General features: G+C 48.0%; 1 protein-coding gene across 5 annotated transcripts in view; it reads left to right on the top strand.

Annotated features, from left to right (window-relative positions):
• The window catches only part of Col6a3 (collagen type VI alpha 3 chain), a 74,376-nt gene that overhangs the window by 27,387 nt on the left and 28,643 nt on the right, over positions 1-18,346 (top strand). For 3 of the 5 annotated variants that reach the window (XM_029538434.1, XM_029538432.1, XM_021198948.2), the window contains 10 exons: positions 1,760-2,359; positions 3,705-4,277; positions 4,817-5,419; positions 7,295-7,900; positions 11,161-11,775; positions 12,887-13,486; positions 14,072-14,409; positions 15,572-15,650; positions 16,634-16,779; positions 18,202-18,294. In XM_029538434.1, the coding sequence (XP_029394294.1) occupies positions 1,760-2,359; positions 3,705-4,277; positions 4,817-5,419; positions 7,295-7,900; positions 11,161-11,775; positions 12,887-13,486; positions 14,072-14,409; positions 15,572-15,650; positions 16,634-16,779; positions 18,202-18,294 (4,253 nt within the window). The remainder of the gene's footprint in view (positions 1-1,759; positions 2,360-3,704; positions 4,278-4,816; positions 5,420-7,294; positions 7,901-11,160; positions 11,776-12,886; positions 13,487-14,071; positions 14,410-15,571; positions 15,651-16,633; positions 16,780-18,201; positions 18,295-18,346) is intronic. The other 2 variants (XM_021198949.2, XM_029538431.1) reach the window with 1 other exon arrangement.

Here is an 18,346-nt window from a genome sequence, read left to right as displayed (position 1 = left end):
TCTTAACCAGGTAAACATACTGATAGACGGGTGTGAAGACCCAGCCTGTGGTTCTTCAGCTCTTAATATGATTGACAGTGCAGAGTTATTTCTAGAGACACTGAAGTTCTCAGCCTGTGAAGTGGGTAAACGCAAACCTTCATCCACAGTGAAGAGAAGATGAATATCCTGGAATCCAGCTTTCCCCTCTCACAGATCTCACATCACACAGAAGGGCTGAACAGTGCATGAACCTACTGCATGGGTGCCTGCTTGCTCCTCAGACCACCTGGTCTTGAGAGTCCTCAAATTCTCTTCTCTCTCTCTCTCTCTCTCTCTCTCTCTCTCTCTCTCTCTCTCTCTCTCCTGCACTCTTTTGTAGCCAAAGTTAAATGCATGAACGTAGGATTCAGTTAGTCTGAATTACAATGGGGCATGGTGGGGGGGGGAGTAAGTGTCTATGTGTCCTTCAGTGTCCATAGGAGATAGGCCAATTCCCTCCATCTGTGAATACAGAAATCACAGATGCTCGAGTCCCTCCTTTAAGATGGTACAAATGTTCAAATGTAATTTGTATATATCCTCCTATATATACTGTAGCAAGTGCAAGTCTAGCATTGTAGCCAATTACATAGGAAGTACTGACAAGGGATAGAATCATATTCAGTACAAATATGCTTTTTTTCCCAAATATTTTGAGCAATGGTTGAATCCCTAGATATGGGACCCACAGATAGGCTTTTCTTCATGGCCAAACACAGGATACAATCTCTTTGTCACCCAACTTTTCTGTGACAAGATACATGACAAAGTCAAGCTGGTGGAGGAAGGCTGGTTCTGGCTCACAGCCTGAGGATGCTGTCTGCAGTGGCGGTGGGGGAGTCCTGGGAACAGGAGCTTGAGGTAGCTGGTCATACTCATAGTCACAAAGCAGAGAGAGAGACGGATGCTGGCACCCAGCTGGGATGTTCTCCTTCTTCCTCTTGCCCAGGAAGGACCCCAGTTCACAGAAAGATGACATCTCCATTTAGGGTGGATCTTCCCACCTCAATAGCTCAACCTAGAAACTCCCTTACAGAGTGCATGGAGGCCTGTCTCTTAGGTGATTTTAGATTCTAAGTTGACATCTATTTTAACTATATATGGTGCTACCAAACCCATGATGCTGCCACACCTCTTTGGAGGTTTTCTCCTGGGTACTCTATTACTTGGTACTGAAATGACCCCTAATCAGAAAGGAGGACAGGGGGATGAAGATTCCAGTTGTAGGACCACATCCTTTGATTGGCAGACAGTCTTAAAGAAGCTGTGTTCTGAGGTCCATGTAGGCTGATGTTTTTTGAGCTTTGGGGTAGAAAGATCCCTCTATGTGCACCCAGGTGAGTCCCAGAGGGTCCAGCCAGCATAGACGAGCATCCTGTGACCAGAGCTCTGGAGACAATGAGCAACAGAAGGGACAGCACCCTGTGGACTTCAGTTCCAGGGAGGAAACACAGTGTTTCATGACTCTTCTAGGGATGTTGGTTGTAAACATTCTAACTGTAGCACTTTGTCTATCTGTGAGCCATCTCGGTTTTGTACACTTGGCTATCAGTGTGCCTCACAAGCTCCAGCCACCGCAAGGGGAAAATATGCAGCCGCTTGCCATATTTTACCAGATGACCTGCTCTGCCACGTTGGCTCCCTCCGTGTTCTGAGTGTGCCATGTGTGCCCATGAAGGCACACATGGGAAGCCCTCTCAGGGCCATGTCTCACTGTGTTTTCTGTGCTTCACTGCAGTTCACGTAAACAAACGGGATATCATCTTCCTTCTGGATGGCTCCGACAACGTTGGGGAAGGCAATTTCCCTTACGTGCGTGACTTTGTAACCAACCTAGTTAACAGCCTCGATGTTGGAAGTGACAATATCCGTGTTGGCTTGGTGCAGTTTAGTGACACTCCGGTCACGGAGTTCTCTCTAGACACTTACCAGACCAAATCCGAGCTGCTCGCTCACCTGAGGCGCTTGCAGCTCAAGGGGGGCTCCGGCTTGAACGCAGGCTCTGCCTTGAGCTATATCCATGCCAATCACTTCACGGAGGCAGGAGGCAGCAGGACTCGTGAACACGTGCCTCAGCTGCTGCTCCTGCTCATGGCCGGGCCTTCTGAGGATGCCTATTTGCAAGCTGCCAATGCCCTGGTGCGCTCAGGCGTGCTGACCTTCTGTGTGGGGACCAATCGGGCGGATAAGGCTGAGTTAGAGCAAATTGCTTTTAATCCCAGCCTGGTATACCTCATGGACGATTTCCGCTCCCTGCCATCTTTGCCTCAGCAGCTGACTCAGCCCCTAACCACATATGTTAGTGGAGGTGTACAGGAAGTTCCACTATCCCAGCCAGGTAAACCTCCCAGCAGTGTGGGCCCCTTTCCATCTCCAGATGCCTCTCTGGCAGCAGTAGCCAAAGACACCTCGGAGCCTGTGACTTGTGGAAGGATGGTGGGTTCATTTGGGCTGGGACTGCTTGAAGACAGTGTATTGGCAAATGTAGACTCTAAGTGTAGAACATTCAGCTATGTCCTGTTCATGATGTCTCACATTTACTGAGAAGCTGAACAAGGTGGACATTCTAGAGTTCATGAGGGAGAGGTGGTAAGGGAAGGGAAGGGAAGGGTAAAAAGAAGGAAGGACACAGAGAAATTGATTGATGATTGATTGGCTCTCTTACATGATTATGTATTGGCATCTTTTAAAGCTCAAAATCCTCCTTTATTCAGACTCGGCCATGTTTAAAAAGCACCTGCATACAACAAAGAGTCTGTGTTGCTACTACAGTGGCAGGAGGTTATTATTATGTCCCTTGGTGATGGATACACAAGACCTACCAGTCGGATGGGTAGCAAGCCTGAGCCAAGTAGTTCTCAGAACTGTTTGAGATATTTACATGGTGGTGCGCCCCGCCCCCCTCCTTTGCTGTCACCTGTGTTTTCTACAGTCCAGTTTTTGGTAAACTGGAAATGTTTGTAGAGGTTTGAACTGCCCACCTCCCAAAGCACTGGAAGGTATTATTTTGAGTCTTAACTCTTGACCTTACAGGTTCAGAGGTTCAGTCCATTATCACCAAGACTGGAGCATGGCAGTGCCCAGGCAGGCATGGTGCAGGAGGAGCAGAGAGTTCAACATCTTGTTCCAAATTCAAACAGAATTTTGCTTCTAAGCTGCTTCTAAGCAGCTAGGATGAGGGTCTTAAAGCTCATGCCCACAGTGACACACTTCCTCCAACAAGGCCACACCTCCAATAGTGCCACTCTCTGGGCCAAGCATATTCAAACCCAGATGTCAGTTAGTCTGTAACTGGTCTCTGTCACAGGAGATAGAGGACAGTTTTCAGGGAGAAGTATAGAAAGGGACAGTTTTGATGGTTTTATTTATAACAACCAGAAAACATTGTCTACTCTCAGTGGTCTAACCTGCTGCAAGAACAGAGTGGGCAGGCTCTCTGGCTACTTGCTTTGTCAAGAAAGTCTGGTGGCAGGCTGTTAGAATGACCAGGCCAATGTTATTCCTTTTGCAAATTTGTGCTGCTCTGGAACAGCAGAGGCCATTGGCCGGGCTTTGTTCTCCTCCCTTGCTGGTACAGTGATGTCATAAGAATCAGGTAAACCCTCACATCATGGCAGTATGAGGCAGAATGTACTTCATGTCAGGGTCTCTTCACTTACTGCGTCCATCTGTTTTCCTCGTAGAGAGCAAGCGGGACATTCTTTTCCTCTTTGATGGCTCAGTCAATGTCTTGGGTCAGTTCCCTGCTGTCAGAGACTTTCTCTACAGGATCATTGAGGAACTCGATGTGAAGCCGGATGGGACCCGGGTAGCAATAGCTCAGTTCAGTGACGACGTCAGACTGGAGTCCCGTTTCAGTGAGCACCAGACGAAAGCTGAAATCCTTAATCTCGTGAAGAAGATGAAGCTAAAAACAGGCAAAGCCCTCAACTTGGGCTACGCCCTGGACTACGCGCTTAGGAACATCTTTGTGAGGTCGGCCGGCAGCCGCATCGAGGATAACGTGCAGCAGCTCCTGGTGCTGCTGGTGGCTGGAAGGTCGTCAGATGCTGTGGCTGGGCCTGCAAGCTCCCTGAAGCAGAGGGGTGTGATACCTTTCATCTTTCAAGCCAAGAACGCCAACCCCAGTGAGCTGGAGCAGATTGTGCTGTCCCCTGCATTCATCCTGGTTGCAGAGTCGCTCCCTAAGATCGGAGACCTCCAGTCACAGATCGTGAGCCTTCTGAAAGCAGAACAGGGTTCAGGCCCTGTATCAGGTATGGTTTACCAAGCTGCCCCTCCCAACCCCCTTCCCCTCCAGCCCTGACCCCCTGCATCCCAGTCTCTGGCTTCTGATCTTTAGCAGAAGCTGATGGCTCTAGGTTCTTAGATGAATCTCTTCTCCCAAGGATTACACAGAATGTGGAAATTACAGGCTATTTCTAGGCGAACAAAAGAACAGGAATATTCTCTGATTTTCTAACCTGTGTCTTGGAAGGATACTGGTGAATAGTTTTTAAAGACACTAGAATATTTCACAGTAAGATGCCTTATAGAGGTTTAGATACCAATAGCTTATGTCTTGAAAAAGTTCCTGTCTGATAATAAAGCCATACTCCATAGCTATGCTTACCACTAAACAGCCTTCATTCGGACATAGTGTCAAGCGATGCACATTAAGTGGCTCTTACTAATGTAAGTCATGTATTTACATTCATTAAAAACTAAAGATGCCAGAGAAGGTAGATGAATTCAGGGCCACTAGTTGTTGCACCCAGTGCTGTGTGAGTCACCAGATGTTTCCCTTCAATTTCAGGTGAAAAGGATGTGGTGTTTCTCATTGATGGCTCCGAGGGTGTCCGCAGTGGCTTCCCCCTGCTAAAGGACTTTGTGCAGAGGGTTGTGGAGAGCCTGGATGTGGGTCCCGACCGGGTGCGTGTGGCACTGGTGCAGTACAGTGACCGGACCAGGCCGGAGTTCTACCTGAATTCCCACATGGACCAGCAGGGTGTCATCAGCGCCATCCGCAGGCTGACACTGCTGGGCGGCCCGACCCCCAACACAGGGGCGGCACTGGACTTCGTGTTAAGGAACATTCTGACCAGTTCTACTGGGAGCAGGATAGCAGAAGGTGTTCCTCAGCTCCTGATTGTCCTCACAGCGGAGCCGTCAGGGGATGATGTGAGAGGCCCTTCAGTAGTCCTGAAGCAGGGCGGGGCTGTGCCCATTGGTATTGGCATTGGGAATGCTGACATCTCTGAAATGCAGACCATCTCCTTCATCCCTGACTTTGCTGTGGCCATCCCCACCTTCCGGGAGCTTGGGACGATACAGCAGGTCATCTCTGAGAGGGTGATCCAGCTTAATCGTGAGGAGCTGAGCACGTTGAAACCCATTTTGACGCCCTCACCAGGTGCAGGTGAGGGGTTGGGAGTGGATTCTTTTCGTTTCTCTCCACATAATCACCTTAGCTACTTGCCTGGACTGTGAGGTCCAGAGCATTTTCAGGCTTGTTCCTCTGCCACATAGCAATGTGTGGAAAAACTAGGAACATTTTTTTTGAGATGTCAATAAAGTTAAGATTCATATCTGTGGTCAACTTAAAGCATCCAAGAGGGCATGCACATGACGTAGATCCAGGCTCTTCAGAGGGGCCTGAGGAGGACCCTTGATAAGTGTCCAACCTAAGTGGCAAGCAGTGGCCTCCTGTTGTCTGGAGGAGCTTAATCACAGGTGCTCTGCCTTGCCACGAAGAGTGGAATCTCTGAAGTATTTTTATCTGTAGCACCCATGCGTGACATTTGCTTGAAGCTGGGAGATGTCCCAACTGTGGGGAGGACTTCCTGCTCTCTGAATCATGAGTCTGAACAAGGTCTGAGGTGCAGCTGCTCGGGAAAGAGACCAAGATGCTCTCCCACACAGTATAAGCCGGCCCAGGGCCTCGCCCCCTTCCTGGGCACTCGGGGCTGAAGGAGACAGACATGGCCCAGTGTTTTCATGAGGAACCATGAGGGAAACGAGGGAGCAGGCAAGGAAGGCGGGGAGTGATGCAGTGAGAGAAAGTCAGAGGTAGGGTTTGTACAGTGGATTTGCACACCCTTGAGGGGTCAGCTTCCCCCTGGTGTTCAGTAGAGAGCAGTGTGCCCTTTACATCTACATGGAGTGACTTAGGACATTCACACTCATGTACATTTGGGGGAAGTCTCTGTCCCTATCTCTCTCTGTGTGTCTCTCTCTGTCTCTGTCTCTGTCTCTCTCTCTCTCTGACATAGTAGAGGACCGCAGCTATTCCCAAACCCTGTTGCACCATAGGAGTGTCTGTTATGATGCACCTCAAGGCCTAGGGCTCCTGTATGTGGGTGTGGGTGGGTGCATGTGTGTGCCCTAGGGCTCCTGTATGTGTGGGTGCACGAGTGCATGCTCACAGAACCCCCCTTCTTGTGAATCCAGACCTATGCTTCCACAGTGTTTGCTCCCATTCACTCTCCCACACGTCACACGTCAGAGCTGCCACTTGGTGCACGTCCCCCTCTTCCTTCCCATCAAGCTCCCTCCACCCCCATCTCCCCGTGCCTTGCCCTCAGCTGCAGACCCTGAGTCCCACTTCCAGGAGAACACTCAGAAGCTCCGCTGGGTCCCTTCTGGTGATGGTTTCTCTTTTCAGAGCGTTCTCTATTTCTTTTCTTTTTTCTTTTTTTCTGGGAGGGCCTGTCTCTACTTCCGCCCTTCCCTTTGAACATGCTCAGCATGTCTTCATGTCTCATCTGCCCTGTCCCCATCATTCCTGTTCCATTCTCCACTGTTCTGGAAGATTCTTCTCGTGACAAGTGTGCATTGCTCAGACCAGGTCTCTCAGTGCCCCACAGAAGAGCCTGCACCACTTACATATGCTCTGCTCAGAGTCTCTACTGTACAATTCATTGCTCCTCAGAAAGTGCTTTCTCCAGCGTCCCAGTGGGTGCCTCTGGCCAGTGCTGAGCCAGTGAGCAGTTCCTGCCACAGTTGATGCCTGCTTCCTAAAACACCATCCCCAGTCTGATGTAGGCACAGCTCTTTGGTTTCTCCATCCCTCGGGCTCACCTTTCCATGCCTCTTGCTGGTTCCTCTTTCGTCTGGTGTTCAGATGTGGAAATACACAGGGCTTGCTCCTTTGCTTGGTGTCTTCCCTAAAGTGTCTGATACTAGAGTCTTTTACCCATGGGACACAGATCCGATGACAGACTAGGAAGTGGCTCAATGGTGACTGGGGTCTGGTGCCCTTGAAGCTGAAGCTATGGTCATGTCTGCTTTTCAGGTACTGGCAGCAAGAAAGACGTGGTCTTTCTCATTGATGGATCCCGAAACGCTGGCCCTGAGTTCCAGTACATCCGTACCCTGATTGAGAGGCTGGTCGAGTACCTGGATATAGGCTTTGACACCACCCGGGTAGCCGTCATCCAGTTCAGTGAGGACTCCAAGATGGAGTTTCCCCTGAACGCCCACTTCAGCAAGGACGAAGTACAGAACGCTGTGCGCAGGCTGCGGCCCAAGGGTGGGAATCAGGTCTACATCGGAAACGCCCTGGAGTACGTGCTGAAGAACATCTTCCAGAGACCGCTGGGGAGCCGGATAGAAGAGGGTGTTCCGCAGTTCCTAGTCCTCATTTCGTCTGGGAAGTCTGACGATGAGGTGTACGACTCAGCTGTGGAACTCAAGCAGTTTGGCGTGGCTCCTCTCACCATAGCCAGGCACACAGACCAAGAGGAGCTGGTGAAGATCTCCCTGAGTCCTGAGTATGTGTACTCCGTGAGCACCTTCAGGGAGCTGCCCAGACTGGAGCAGAAGCTGCTGACGCCCATCACCACTCTAACCTCACAGCGGATCCAGCAGATCCTGGCCAGTACCCGATATCCCCCTTCAGGTAAAAACCGTGGAGGTGGGGCTGCTTGCGGAGGTGGGGGCTGCTTACTGACTTGTGTGCGCATGCGTGCGTGCGTGCACCCCCCCCCCGTGTGTGTGTGTGTGTGTGTGTGTGTGTGTGTGTGTGTATTAACGTTTTAGCACTAGTATATATTGTAGGCTGAGCACCCCCCCCCCATATTAGCTACTTTCCCTTTTCTTCCTCTTCTTTGCTCTCCTAGATAGGTGGTTCTCAATGCAGTGACCCTTTAATATAGTTTCTAATGCAGTGACCCTTTAATATAGTTTCCCACTCTGTGGTGGTTCCCCAACCATACAATTATTTTCTTTGCTACTTCATACCTATAATGTTGCTACTGTTATGAATAATGATGTAAATATCTGTGTTTTCTGATGTTCTTGAGCAAACCCCGTGAAAGGGTCATTCAGACCCTCAAAGGGGCCTTGATCCTAGGTTGAGAAGCACGGTCCTAGACAAGTTAGCCTGTATTTTTTGTGTCATATAGACCTCTATGGCTTTATGTATCTTTATAAAATCTAGAAACCACAAATAAGAGAAGATTGTCCTTCTGAGGCTGGTGTAACTCACTTAACATTAACTCTTAGTGCTTCCACTTTCCAGAAAACAATGTCACTTTGTTCCTCATGGCTGAAAAAGAGGTCCATTGTGTGTATAAACCACATTTTCTTAAGATTCTTACCCCAGCCAGAATGGCCATTAAGAAAAGAAAAAGAAAAAGAATAGCAGCAAATGCTGGTGAAGTGTGGACAAAATGGTGCACTCCTGTGTTCCTGGTGGGAGTATAAGTTGGTTTAGCCACAATGGAGACTTTTATGAAGGTTCCTCAAAAAATTGGGAAGAACTCTTCAGACAGTCTGGACATCCCACTTCTGAGTACTCATTTGAGAGACTCCGATCCGCATACCAGAGTGTGTACTTCAGCACTCTGTGGGGCAGTGAGTAAATGAACAACCCAAGTGTTCAGTGACAGAGGAATAGAAAGGAAAATGGGTGTATATTTTGATATAAAATAAACCAGGCTCAACGAGCCCCCTAATAAGGTGTCGTAGCTTGCTTCATTTTTGCTGCGCTAAATGAACACCGGACCAAAAACACCTTGGAGAGAAAAGATTATTTTTATTTGGCATACATGTCCTGACCACAGTTGATCATTGAGAGAAGCCAGGGCAGGAGCTCAAGCAGTGCAGAGACAAGTACCATGGAGGAATGCTGCTTGCCGACTTGCTCCCCATGGCTTGCTTGGCTTGCTTTCTTATACCACCCAGGACAAATTGCCTAGGTGTAGAACCACCCACAGTGGGCTTGGCCCTCTCACAGCAATCATTAAATTGAGAAAATGCTCCCACAGCCTTGCTCAGAGGCCAGCCTTCCCTCTTTTCAGAGTGGTTCTAGTTTATGTCAAAAACCAACCAGCACATAAAATAATTAAAAATGGAGAGTCCTCTTTTGCTCTCATGAAGTCTTCCCTACCAGCCGAAGAATATCAGGACACACTGTTAATTAGGTGGCTTTTTTTTTTTTTTCTGTCAGTGCAGAGCAGGGAGATGGGGGCTGGCGCTGAAAGGGATACAGGGCTTGAACTTGTGGTAGAGAATACTGTGAAAGGCTCAAAGCAGGGGTTCCTTGGCCAGGATCTGGGGTTTCATAGAAGTCTGAGGTAATTCTGCATGTGGCCATTGCCATCAGTCTTGGCCTGGAAGGAGGAAGGCCTTGGGGAAGACTGGAAATGTGTAACTGTCGATCCTGCTCGCCAGGACAGGGGCTGTGGCCATCCTTGGGGTTTTAGACAGCAGTCTTCTGTTTGTATTTAGACATCGTTGGTGGACTGGTCTTATCTTTATCTAACCCCATCATAGTGAGTGTGCCTGGTGCTGAAGTCCTGGCTTGAGGTGCTCAGTAGGTTGTGACCCAGCTCAGCTCCCCAGTTTCCCTCTTTCTCAGTGATGGCTTCATCTCATAATCAGCTCAACACTTCACTTTGGAGTATTGCACTTTGAAAGCTTGGAATCAAAGCAAATAACAGATCAAATTCACCAAGGCCACCTATTAGTTTAGTTAAAGGCTGTTCCAAGAGGAACTCCAAAAGGATTCCCCAACAGGAGGATGTGGCTTGTCTCTCCCAAGATATTCTGGTTAATTTTATACAAGTTAAATATCTTTAATTCAAAATGCTAGGGGCCAGAATTGCTTCAGATTTTGGATTCGTTTCTATCTTAGAATATTTGCTTATTCATAATGAGCTAATGTGGGCATGGGACATTACTTCTGATTCTTATAGACCTAGTTTAGCAGTGTCCAGGTAATTTTGTGAAATAAAAAACAAAACAAAACAAAACAAAAAACTTCAGAACAAAGTAAAAAAAAATTCACAGTCTTGAGTTTTCCACCAGTTAAAAACCATGTTATGTGGAAAAAGAGAATAGAATAGTAAAAAGAAAAAAATAATAAATGCTATGGATTCACTAAAATACAATTTAACAAGATTCAAGTAATGTAAGAAAGCCAATATCTGGGGCCAGTTAACATGACTCTTGGCATACAGCATTGCATTGTGGGAACCCTTTTCCCCATGGATGAAGGTGGGACAGCAGCAAATGCTGAGGAGCTACATGGGGTTCATCTTAGTGCTGGACCCAGCAGCCAAGCAAGGGCAGTTGACTTGAGTTGTCTTTCTCTTTTCCTATGATGAAGATGCTGGCCCCAGAGATCCCAGTCTCTCTGGTGATTCATAATCCTGTGGCTATGGTAATATTGGATTAGTTTCTCAACACTCTCCATAGGTTTTAAATTAGTAGTAACCCAGGCCTCAAGGCCAAAACCAAAAAAAAAAAAAAAAGTTTTCTTAGAGAAAGTTTTGGATAACTTAAAACATTTGAAGTAGTTATTAGCTGCATTTGGATTACCAACTTTTTGTTTAAAATGTGTGTGTGTGTGTGTGTGTGTGTGTGTGTGTGTGTGTGTGTGTGTGTAGACCAGAGAACAACTTTTAAGAGTGATTTCTTCCTTTTCTGGGATCTGAGCATTGAACTCAGACAATCAGCTATGTTGTTATGTACCACCAAACTGGAAAACCCAACTTTTAACAACCAACCGACAAAAGCCCAACACATGTGTTGGAATATCACTTCAGCGTTGGGTCACCACAGGTGCCACAAACACAAGTTCCAGAAGCTGATGTAATGGGAGAGTCAGAGCAGGGCTGCTCAGGAACTAAACTCCACCTTCTCTTTTGTCCGCAGTGGTTGAAAGTGATGCGGCTGACATCGTCTTTCTGATTGACAGCTCCGATGCTGTCAAGCCCGATGGCATCGCTCACATCCGTGACTTTGTCAGCAGGATTGTTCGCAGACTCAACATTGGCCCCAGTAAAGTGAGGATTGGGGTCGTGCAGTTCAGCAATGATGTCTTCCCTGAGTTCTACCTGAAGACCCACAAGTCACAGAGCAGTGTGCTTGAAGCCATACGGCGTCTGAGGTTCAAAGGAGGGTCTCCCCTAAACACTGGCAGAGCCCTGGAGTTTGTGGCAAGAAACCTCTTTGTGAAGTCTGCTGGGAGCCGGATAGAAGATGGGGTCCCTCAACACCTGGTCTTATTCCTGGGTGGGAAGTCTCAGGATGATGTGGCTAGGCATGCGCAGGTCATAAGCTCATCGGGGATCGTGAGCTTAGGAATAGGAGACCGGAACATCGATAGGACGGACTTGCAAACCATCACCAATGACCCCAGGCTGGTCTTCACAGTTCGGGAGTTCAGAGAGCTGCCCAACATAGAAGAGAGGGTCATGCTTTCCTTTGGACCCTCTGGGGCGACTCCTCAGCCTCCTGGGGTAGATTTACCTTCTCCTTCCCGGCCAGGTAGGAGCCATTTGATGCATGGTTCTTGAATGTGGTGTCATTAAACAGTAACCCCTTTCTTTGCAGTAATTTTCTCCTCTCGGGTTGTGTCTGCAGATATTAGAAATCAAATATTGGGGGGGATATAGTTCATTTGAAATTGTAGAGGGAAACATGTCCCCCAAAGTGTACAGTAACCAATCCTTCAATTTTCCTGAGGTTAACTGTTGGGTTATTGAAAGTCTTGAGGTAGCTGTCTCAGGGTATCACATTCATTGGCTAGAGCCAGACAGTCTGTGAACCACTGGACATGGTTTTGGAGTCAGGACACCCCTCATGGTGAGTTACGTATTGTGGTCAAGGCACACTTTATTCTTTGGACTGGTATGGTCACCAGGATTGTCCTAGTTACAGCAGCCTCTCCATGTTTCAAATTTTCACCCATGAGACTCTAATCCCAGTCCCTCCAACTCCCCCTGCCCCCTTGCCTTGCTTTTCTGGGTGATGCTTATTCAGACACTCATGCCCTCAAACAGGACTGGCTTTTCTGAAGGATCCACAGTCCCTGTTTGTTCTTTAAATGCCACTTCAGAGCTAGGTGGCACATCCTGCGTCCCTCACACTGTCCCCAATCTCCCACATTGGTCTAGTCTTGATTAGCTGACTAGAACCAGAAAGTGACTTCCTCTTGCTACAATCCAGGGTGTCTCCCATGCTACAGTAGGTCTCCTCCGGCCCTTCCTTGCTCTGCCCTTAATTCATCTTTCCTCATTCCTGCCAGAGGATAACTTTTACTTTTTGACCAAAAAGGTAAGGATCAGTGATATTTTCTGAAACACCTGAGATCACAGGATGCTGACTTCATGTCCCTATTAAACCCACAACAATAGTCCCTGTTGCTAGGTAACTGGGGCTTAATTGCTGAATTCTTTGCTTTTTTTCCTCTTTGTTTAGGTGACTTGTCATTTTTCTTCCAGTTTTTAGTGTATTGTCTGCAGGATGGAGCTAGAGGGTCGTGTAGACTCCTCATGAACAGCGTAGTGGAGACGTTTGTTACTTTGATTTGCATTGTGTGCATTCATATTTTTTGGAGGCCCGAGCTTTCCTCATTTTCCTTGTGATTCCCTTGTAGAGAAGAAGAAGGCCGACATTGTGTTCCTGCTGGATGGTTCCATCAATTTTAGGAGGGACAGTTTCCAGGAAGTGCTCCGCTTTGCATCTGAAATCGTGGACACGGTCTATGAAGACGGCGATTCCATCAGAGTGGGGCTGGTCCAGTACAACTCAGACCCCACGGATGAATTCTTCCTGAGGGACTTTTCTACCAAAAGGCAGATTATTGATGCCATCAACAAAGTCGTCTACAAAGGAGGGAGGCACGCCAACACCAGGGTGGGCATCGAGCACCTGCTGCGGAATCACTTCGTGCCAGAGGCTGGTAGCCGCCTGGATGAGCGGGTTCCTCAGATCGCCTTCGTGATCACGGGAGGGAAGTCAGTGGAGGATGCTCAGGATGTGAGCCTGGCTCTCACCCAGAAAGGTGTCAAGGTGTTTGCGGTTGGCGTGAGGAACATCGACTCTGAGGAGGTGGGCAAGATAGCCTCCAACAGTGCCACAGCCTTCCGTGTGGGCAGCGTACAGGAACTTTCCGAACTGAGTGAGACGGTGCTGGAGACTCTGCATGACGCCATGCATGAGACCCTCTGCCCTGGTGTGACCGATGTCTCCAAAGGTAACTGTCGTGTGCACCACTTCCCTCTTCCTGCTGGTGCTGAGAGCCACCTTAGTGCCGCCCTGAGGGTTCTTCAGGCTCATGGTGGCTTTGGACATTTATTCGTGTCCTCAGTACTCATCTACTCACTGTTCTTCTGGGATAAGAGTCAAAGTCTTATAAGCTTTACTTTTTCCCCCACTGTTTGATTCACCAGATAGTTTAGACTCACTTATCTTTAAAAGCATATTTTTTGAGATACAGTCTATTTTGGAGCGTAGACTGACCTGGAATTCATGAAATTCCTTAACAGGCTGGTGCTGGGAGTATAGATAAGCCTCCTAATATGTTTATTGGATCAGTTGCTTGGATTGGGGTATTTGTGTTCTGAAACTACTTTCAGTTTTAAACACCAACTTGAGTAAACACTAGATGTATACTATTTGCCCAAATAACTAACATCCTCCTCCTCCCCCGAAAAGTGCAAACATGTTGAAATAGCCCACAGCTTTGGATCCTGGCAGTAAGAGGGAGTCAGATCTTGCTTCTCTGGGCTCCCACGTGGGAGATCTCACTTTGTTCTTTGCCTGCCTCTCTCTTCACTAGCCTGCAATCTGGAAGTCATTCTGGGGTTTGATGGATCTCGAGATCAGAATGTGTTTGTGAGTCAGAAGGGCCTTGAGTCCAAGGTGGACACCATCTTGAACAGAATCAGCCAGATCCAAAGGATCAGCTGCAGCGGCAACCAGCTGCCCACTGTGAGGGTGTCCGTGGTGGCGAACACACCCTCTGGGCCAGTGGAGGCCTTTGACTTTGCCGAGTATCAGCCAGAGCTGTTCGAGAAGTTTCGCAACATGCGCAGTCAGCATCCATACATCCTCACAGCTGACACACTGAAGTTGTACCAGAACAAGTTCAGGCAGTCGTCGCCTGACACTGTGAAGGTAAGCAGGCCAGGGCCAGGACCCCTGTGCAGTGCTTTGAGCTCCTCTGCCTTCTTAGAGTCTGTCCTGAGTGATTAGTGTTCATCACAGTGGGTGGGCCAGGGTTGTTAGCACCTGACTTCAAGGAGAGTTACTTTCCTTGAAGACTGGCTATAATTTTATATATCTTCTTCCTCTTGTTAGCTTCTCTTAGCCTTCCCCACCCCAACAAAACACAAACCACACTACACACATCTCCATAACCCCCACACACGTAATATATACACTCATATATAGCACAAACACATAACAGACACACACATATACACACATTACACTACACTGTACATACATAAGATATACACATTCACCACAATGCACATACACATTATATATATATATATATATATATATATATATATATATATATATANACACACACACACATCACACTGCACATATATAAAATAGACACACTTACCACAATGCACACACACACACACACACACACACACACACACACATTATGTCATAGTACGTGCACTCTGTATTTTTTTTTCCTTAAGGCTGCCAAACAAAATACCAAAGGCACAGTGCCTTAAACCACAAGGGCTTCTTTCTCCCAGTGCTGGAGGCTGGGAGGGCAACCTCGAGTAAGGCCTGGGCAGGGCAGCTTTGCTCCAAAGCCTGGCTGCCTGACTTGTAAGTGTCAGCCTTCTCCTTGGGTCCTCACATGGTCATCCCTTTGGCTGCTTGTGGCTCGGTCATCTTCTCCCAGGAGGTCACCCGTTGCACTAGATTAGGGGCCATTCAGATCTCACACAGCTTGGCTGCCTAAGGTCCTGCCTGCAAGTGCAGCCATCTAAGGCACTGGAAGTCAGTTTTTGAGGGAACACAGGCCATCCTAGGACACACACGCACACATACACACTCACACATGCAGACACACAATTTCTAGAAACTATCTCATAAGGATGAGAATACAATAAACTACTTTTCTAGTCATTGTTGCTTGTAGTTTTAAAATATTAATCAAACACAGATGTACATTCCTTTATGTTCCACACTGCCCCTGGCCTTGGCCTCCATTTCCCTTGGCTATAGAGGAGGGATTTGAACCTTCTGACTATCTGTGGTGCTCCCTGGCAATATGGATGGTCCTCGACTCCTCTGTTGCTTACAGGTAGTCATTCACTTCACGGATGGAGCAGACGGAGACATGGCTGACTTACACAGAGCATCTGAGGAACTCCGACAAGCAGGTAGGTCCCAGGCTGCAGCATTAGGAAGGTTGAGAGCCACTGCTTAGAAGTTAAGGAAGCAGAACTATACAAGCATATTATCTTTAAATAAGACTTATTTATTTATCTGTCTGTCTGTCTGTCTATCGTGTGTGTGTGTGTGTGTGTGTGTGTGTGTGTGTATACCAAGTGTGTTCAGGTGTCCTCAGAGGCTGAGGAGATCATTGGAACTCTTGGAACTAGAGATACAGACAGTTGTGAGCTACCCATTGTGGGTGCTTGGAATGGAACCTGGGACATTTTCCAGAGTAGTACACAGTCTTAGCCACTGGAGCCATCTCTCCAGACCCATCTAAGCACATTCTATCTATTAGCTCATCCTTCCCCACACAGTGGAAAGGACACTGCTGTGGCCTGACTTTAGATGTGTTAATACTTCAGTTCTTCCCATGGCACACTCCCAGTCTGCAGGGTCAGAGGTGATGTGGTGTCACAGGTGTCAGTTACTCAGGGGAGTTCAGTATCCCAACTCTTCCACGAAGCAAATTGGTTTCATTAAACACATGCAGATGATAGCAAATATTTAACTGTGAAATTTTCTCTAAAAATAATAATATAAAGGGCTGGGGATATATCTCAGATGTAGAAAGTGTGCATAGCATGCATACTTAATGTTCCCAGTTTGGTGGTTTGATCCCTGGCCCACCAAAAAGTGAACAACATGGACTGGAGAGACGGTCAGTGGGGGAAAGTCAACCACCGCCTACCTAGCCTGTTAACCTGAGTTCACTTTCCAAGGTAGATGGAGAAACTAATTCCTGAAGGTGGTCCTCTGACTGCCCTGTGTGCACAAGACATTTGTATTCCCCTCCCAAAATGAAAAAAATATAACTGAACAGCAACACCCCCAAATCACCTGAAGCAGTGAAACCAGAGTCTGGAAGAAATGAGATCCAGCTCTCCAGTGCCTAGGTGAGGTGCATTAAATGGTTCCTTTCTCACAGGTGCCCAAGCCCTGATCCTGGTGGGTCTTGAACGTGTGGCTAACCTGGAGCGGCTCATGCATCTGGAGTTCGGGCGGGGCTTCATGTATGACAGGCCCCTGAGGCTCAACCTGCTCGACTTAGACTATGAACTGGCGGAGCAGCTTGTGAGTCTTTGTATCTTTTAAAGAGTTTTGCACACACACACACACACACACACACACACACACACACACACACACTGATTTAGATTTTTGGCATCTCAAGACAGCAAAGCCGGATGTCTTACAGGCCTGGTGACTGGGGGAAGGGCATACACGGATGTATCACGGACTCTGTCAAGGCTTGCTTTATTGCTGCATGAGTCCTTTATATGCCATCTGCCTTTCTCCATGATGGAATCAACAATATGCAGGGAAAGGGACAGAGCCAACTTCCAGGTGGAGAAGTCCTCTCCCTGGCTCCCTTTCTGGACTCTCCTCCCAGTGAGAGCAGTTGCCTTCTGGGATGGGGAGTGGGGTGGGGGTGTAGCCAGGGATTCTCAGATAGTGACTAAGGCTGTAGGAGTGGGAGGGAGTGCTGCCCTCTCTTCTTTCTGTCTTTATTTCATAGAAGCAGCTTCAGGCTAGAACAGGGGAGAACACACACAATCCACACTAATTCAGTGAATGTCAGTGTGTTTGCGATGTGTAAGGTCAGGGGCTTGGCGAGGCAGGGATACAGAGGTGGCTGGTGACCCAGATTGTGGAGATCCTGGCTCAGAGCCCAGAGCCTCACATGCTGCCTACCCCTGGCTTTTCCAGGGACTCCCTCAGGCCACTCCTGATTTCCGCCATCCCAACTGTAGCTCAGAGAACCGCAAGGTGTAGATTTCTAATTTAGATTGTTCTTTCACCTCAGGTTGCTTCAATGTGCTGGATTTTATATTTGAGGTTTGGACATGAGGAGGTTGCCTTAGTTAGGGTTTCATTGCTGTGAAGAGTCACCCTGACCAAGGCAACTCTTATAAATGACAACGCTTCATTGGGGCTGGCTCACAGTTTCAGAGGTTCAGTCCATTATCACCAAGGCAGGGAAAAACGGCAGTGTGCAGGCAGGCAGGCATGGTGCTGGAGAAGGAGCTGACAGTCCTACGCGTTGGTCCACAGGCGGCAAGGAGGAGGCTGTTACTGAGCAGAGCCTGAGCATAGGAGACCTCAAAGCCCACCCCCACAGAGACACACCTACTCCAGCAAGGCCACACCTCCTGATAGTGCCACTCCCCTTGGGCCAAACATTCAAACACATGATTCTACGGGGACCATGCCTATTCAAACCACCACAGAAGTTATACTGAAAATCCAAACCTTGAATGTATTAGAAACGTCTGAAAAATGAGCCTCGTCTAGGATAAGAATTACCATAGTTGATTTTTCTTTTCTCTTCCACCAATGACTTCCCACCCTATGCGAAAAGCTGAGCCCTCAGCTGTACCTAGCCTTTGAGGGGGTGGCATGAGGTAGCTCACTATGGCAGATTGGGACTAATCCCAGCACCTTGGTGTTTCCCTGTTTTCTCTTTTTGATATTTATTTACTTTTTCCTTGACAGGACAATATTGCTGAGAAAGCTTGCTGTGGGGTTCCATGCAAGTGCTCTGGAGAGAGGGGAGACAGAGGGCCCATTGGCAGCATCGGGCCAAAGGTATGACAATGGCACTCAACTTCACACCACAGGTTAGACTTCACACCACAGG

Source organism: Mus pahari, chromosome 5, assembly GCF_900095145.1.
Source record: "Mus pahari chromosome 5, PAHARI_EIJ_v1.1, whole genome shotgun sequence".
NCBI lineage: Eukaryota > Metazoa > Chordata > Mammalia > Rodentia > Muridae > Mus > Mus pahari.
The sequence above is the reverse complement of the archived record's forward strand: the minus strand, read 5'-3'. Positions and strand labels throughout refer to the sequence as shown.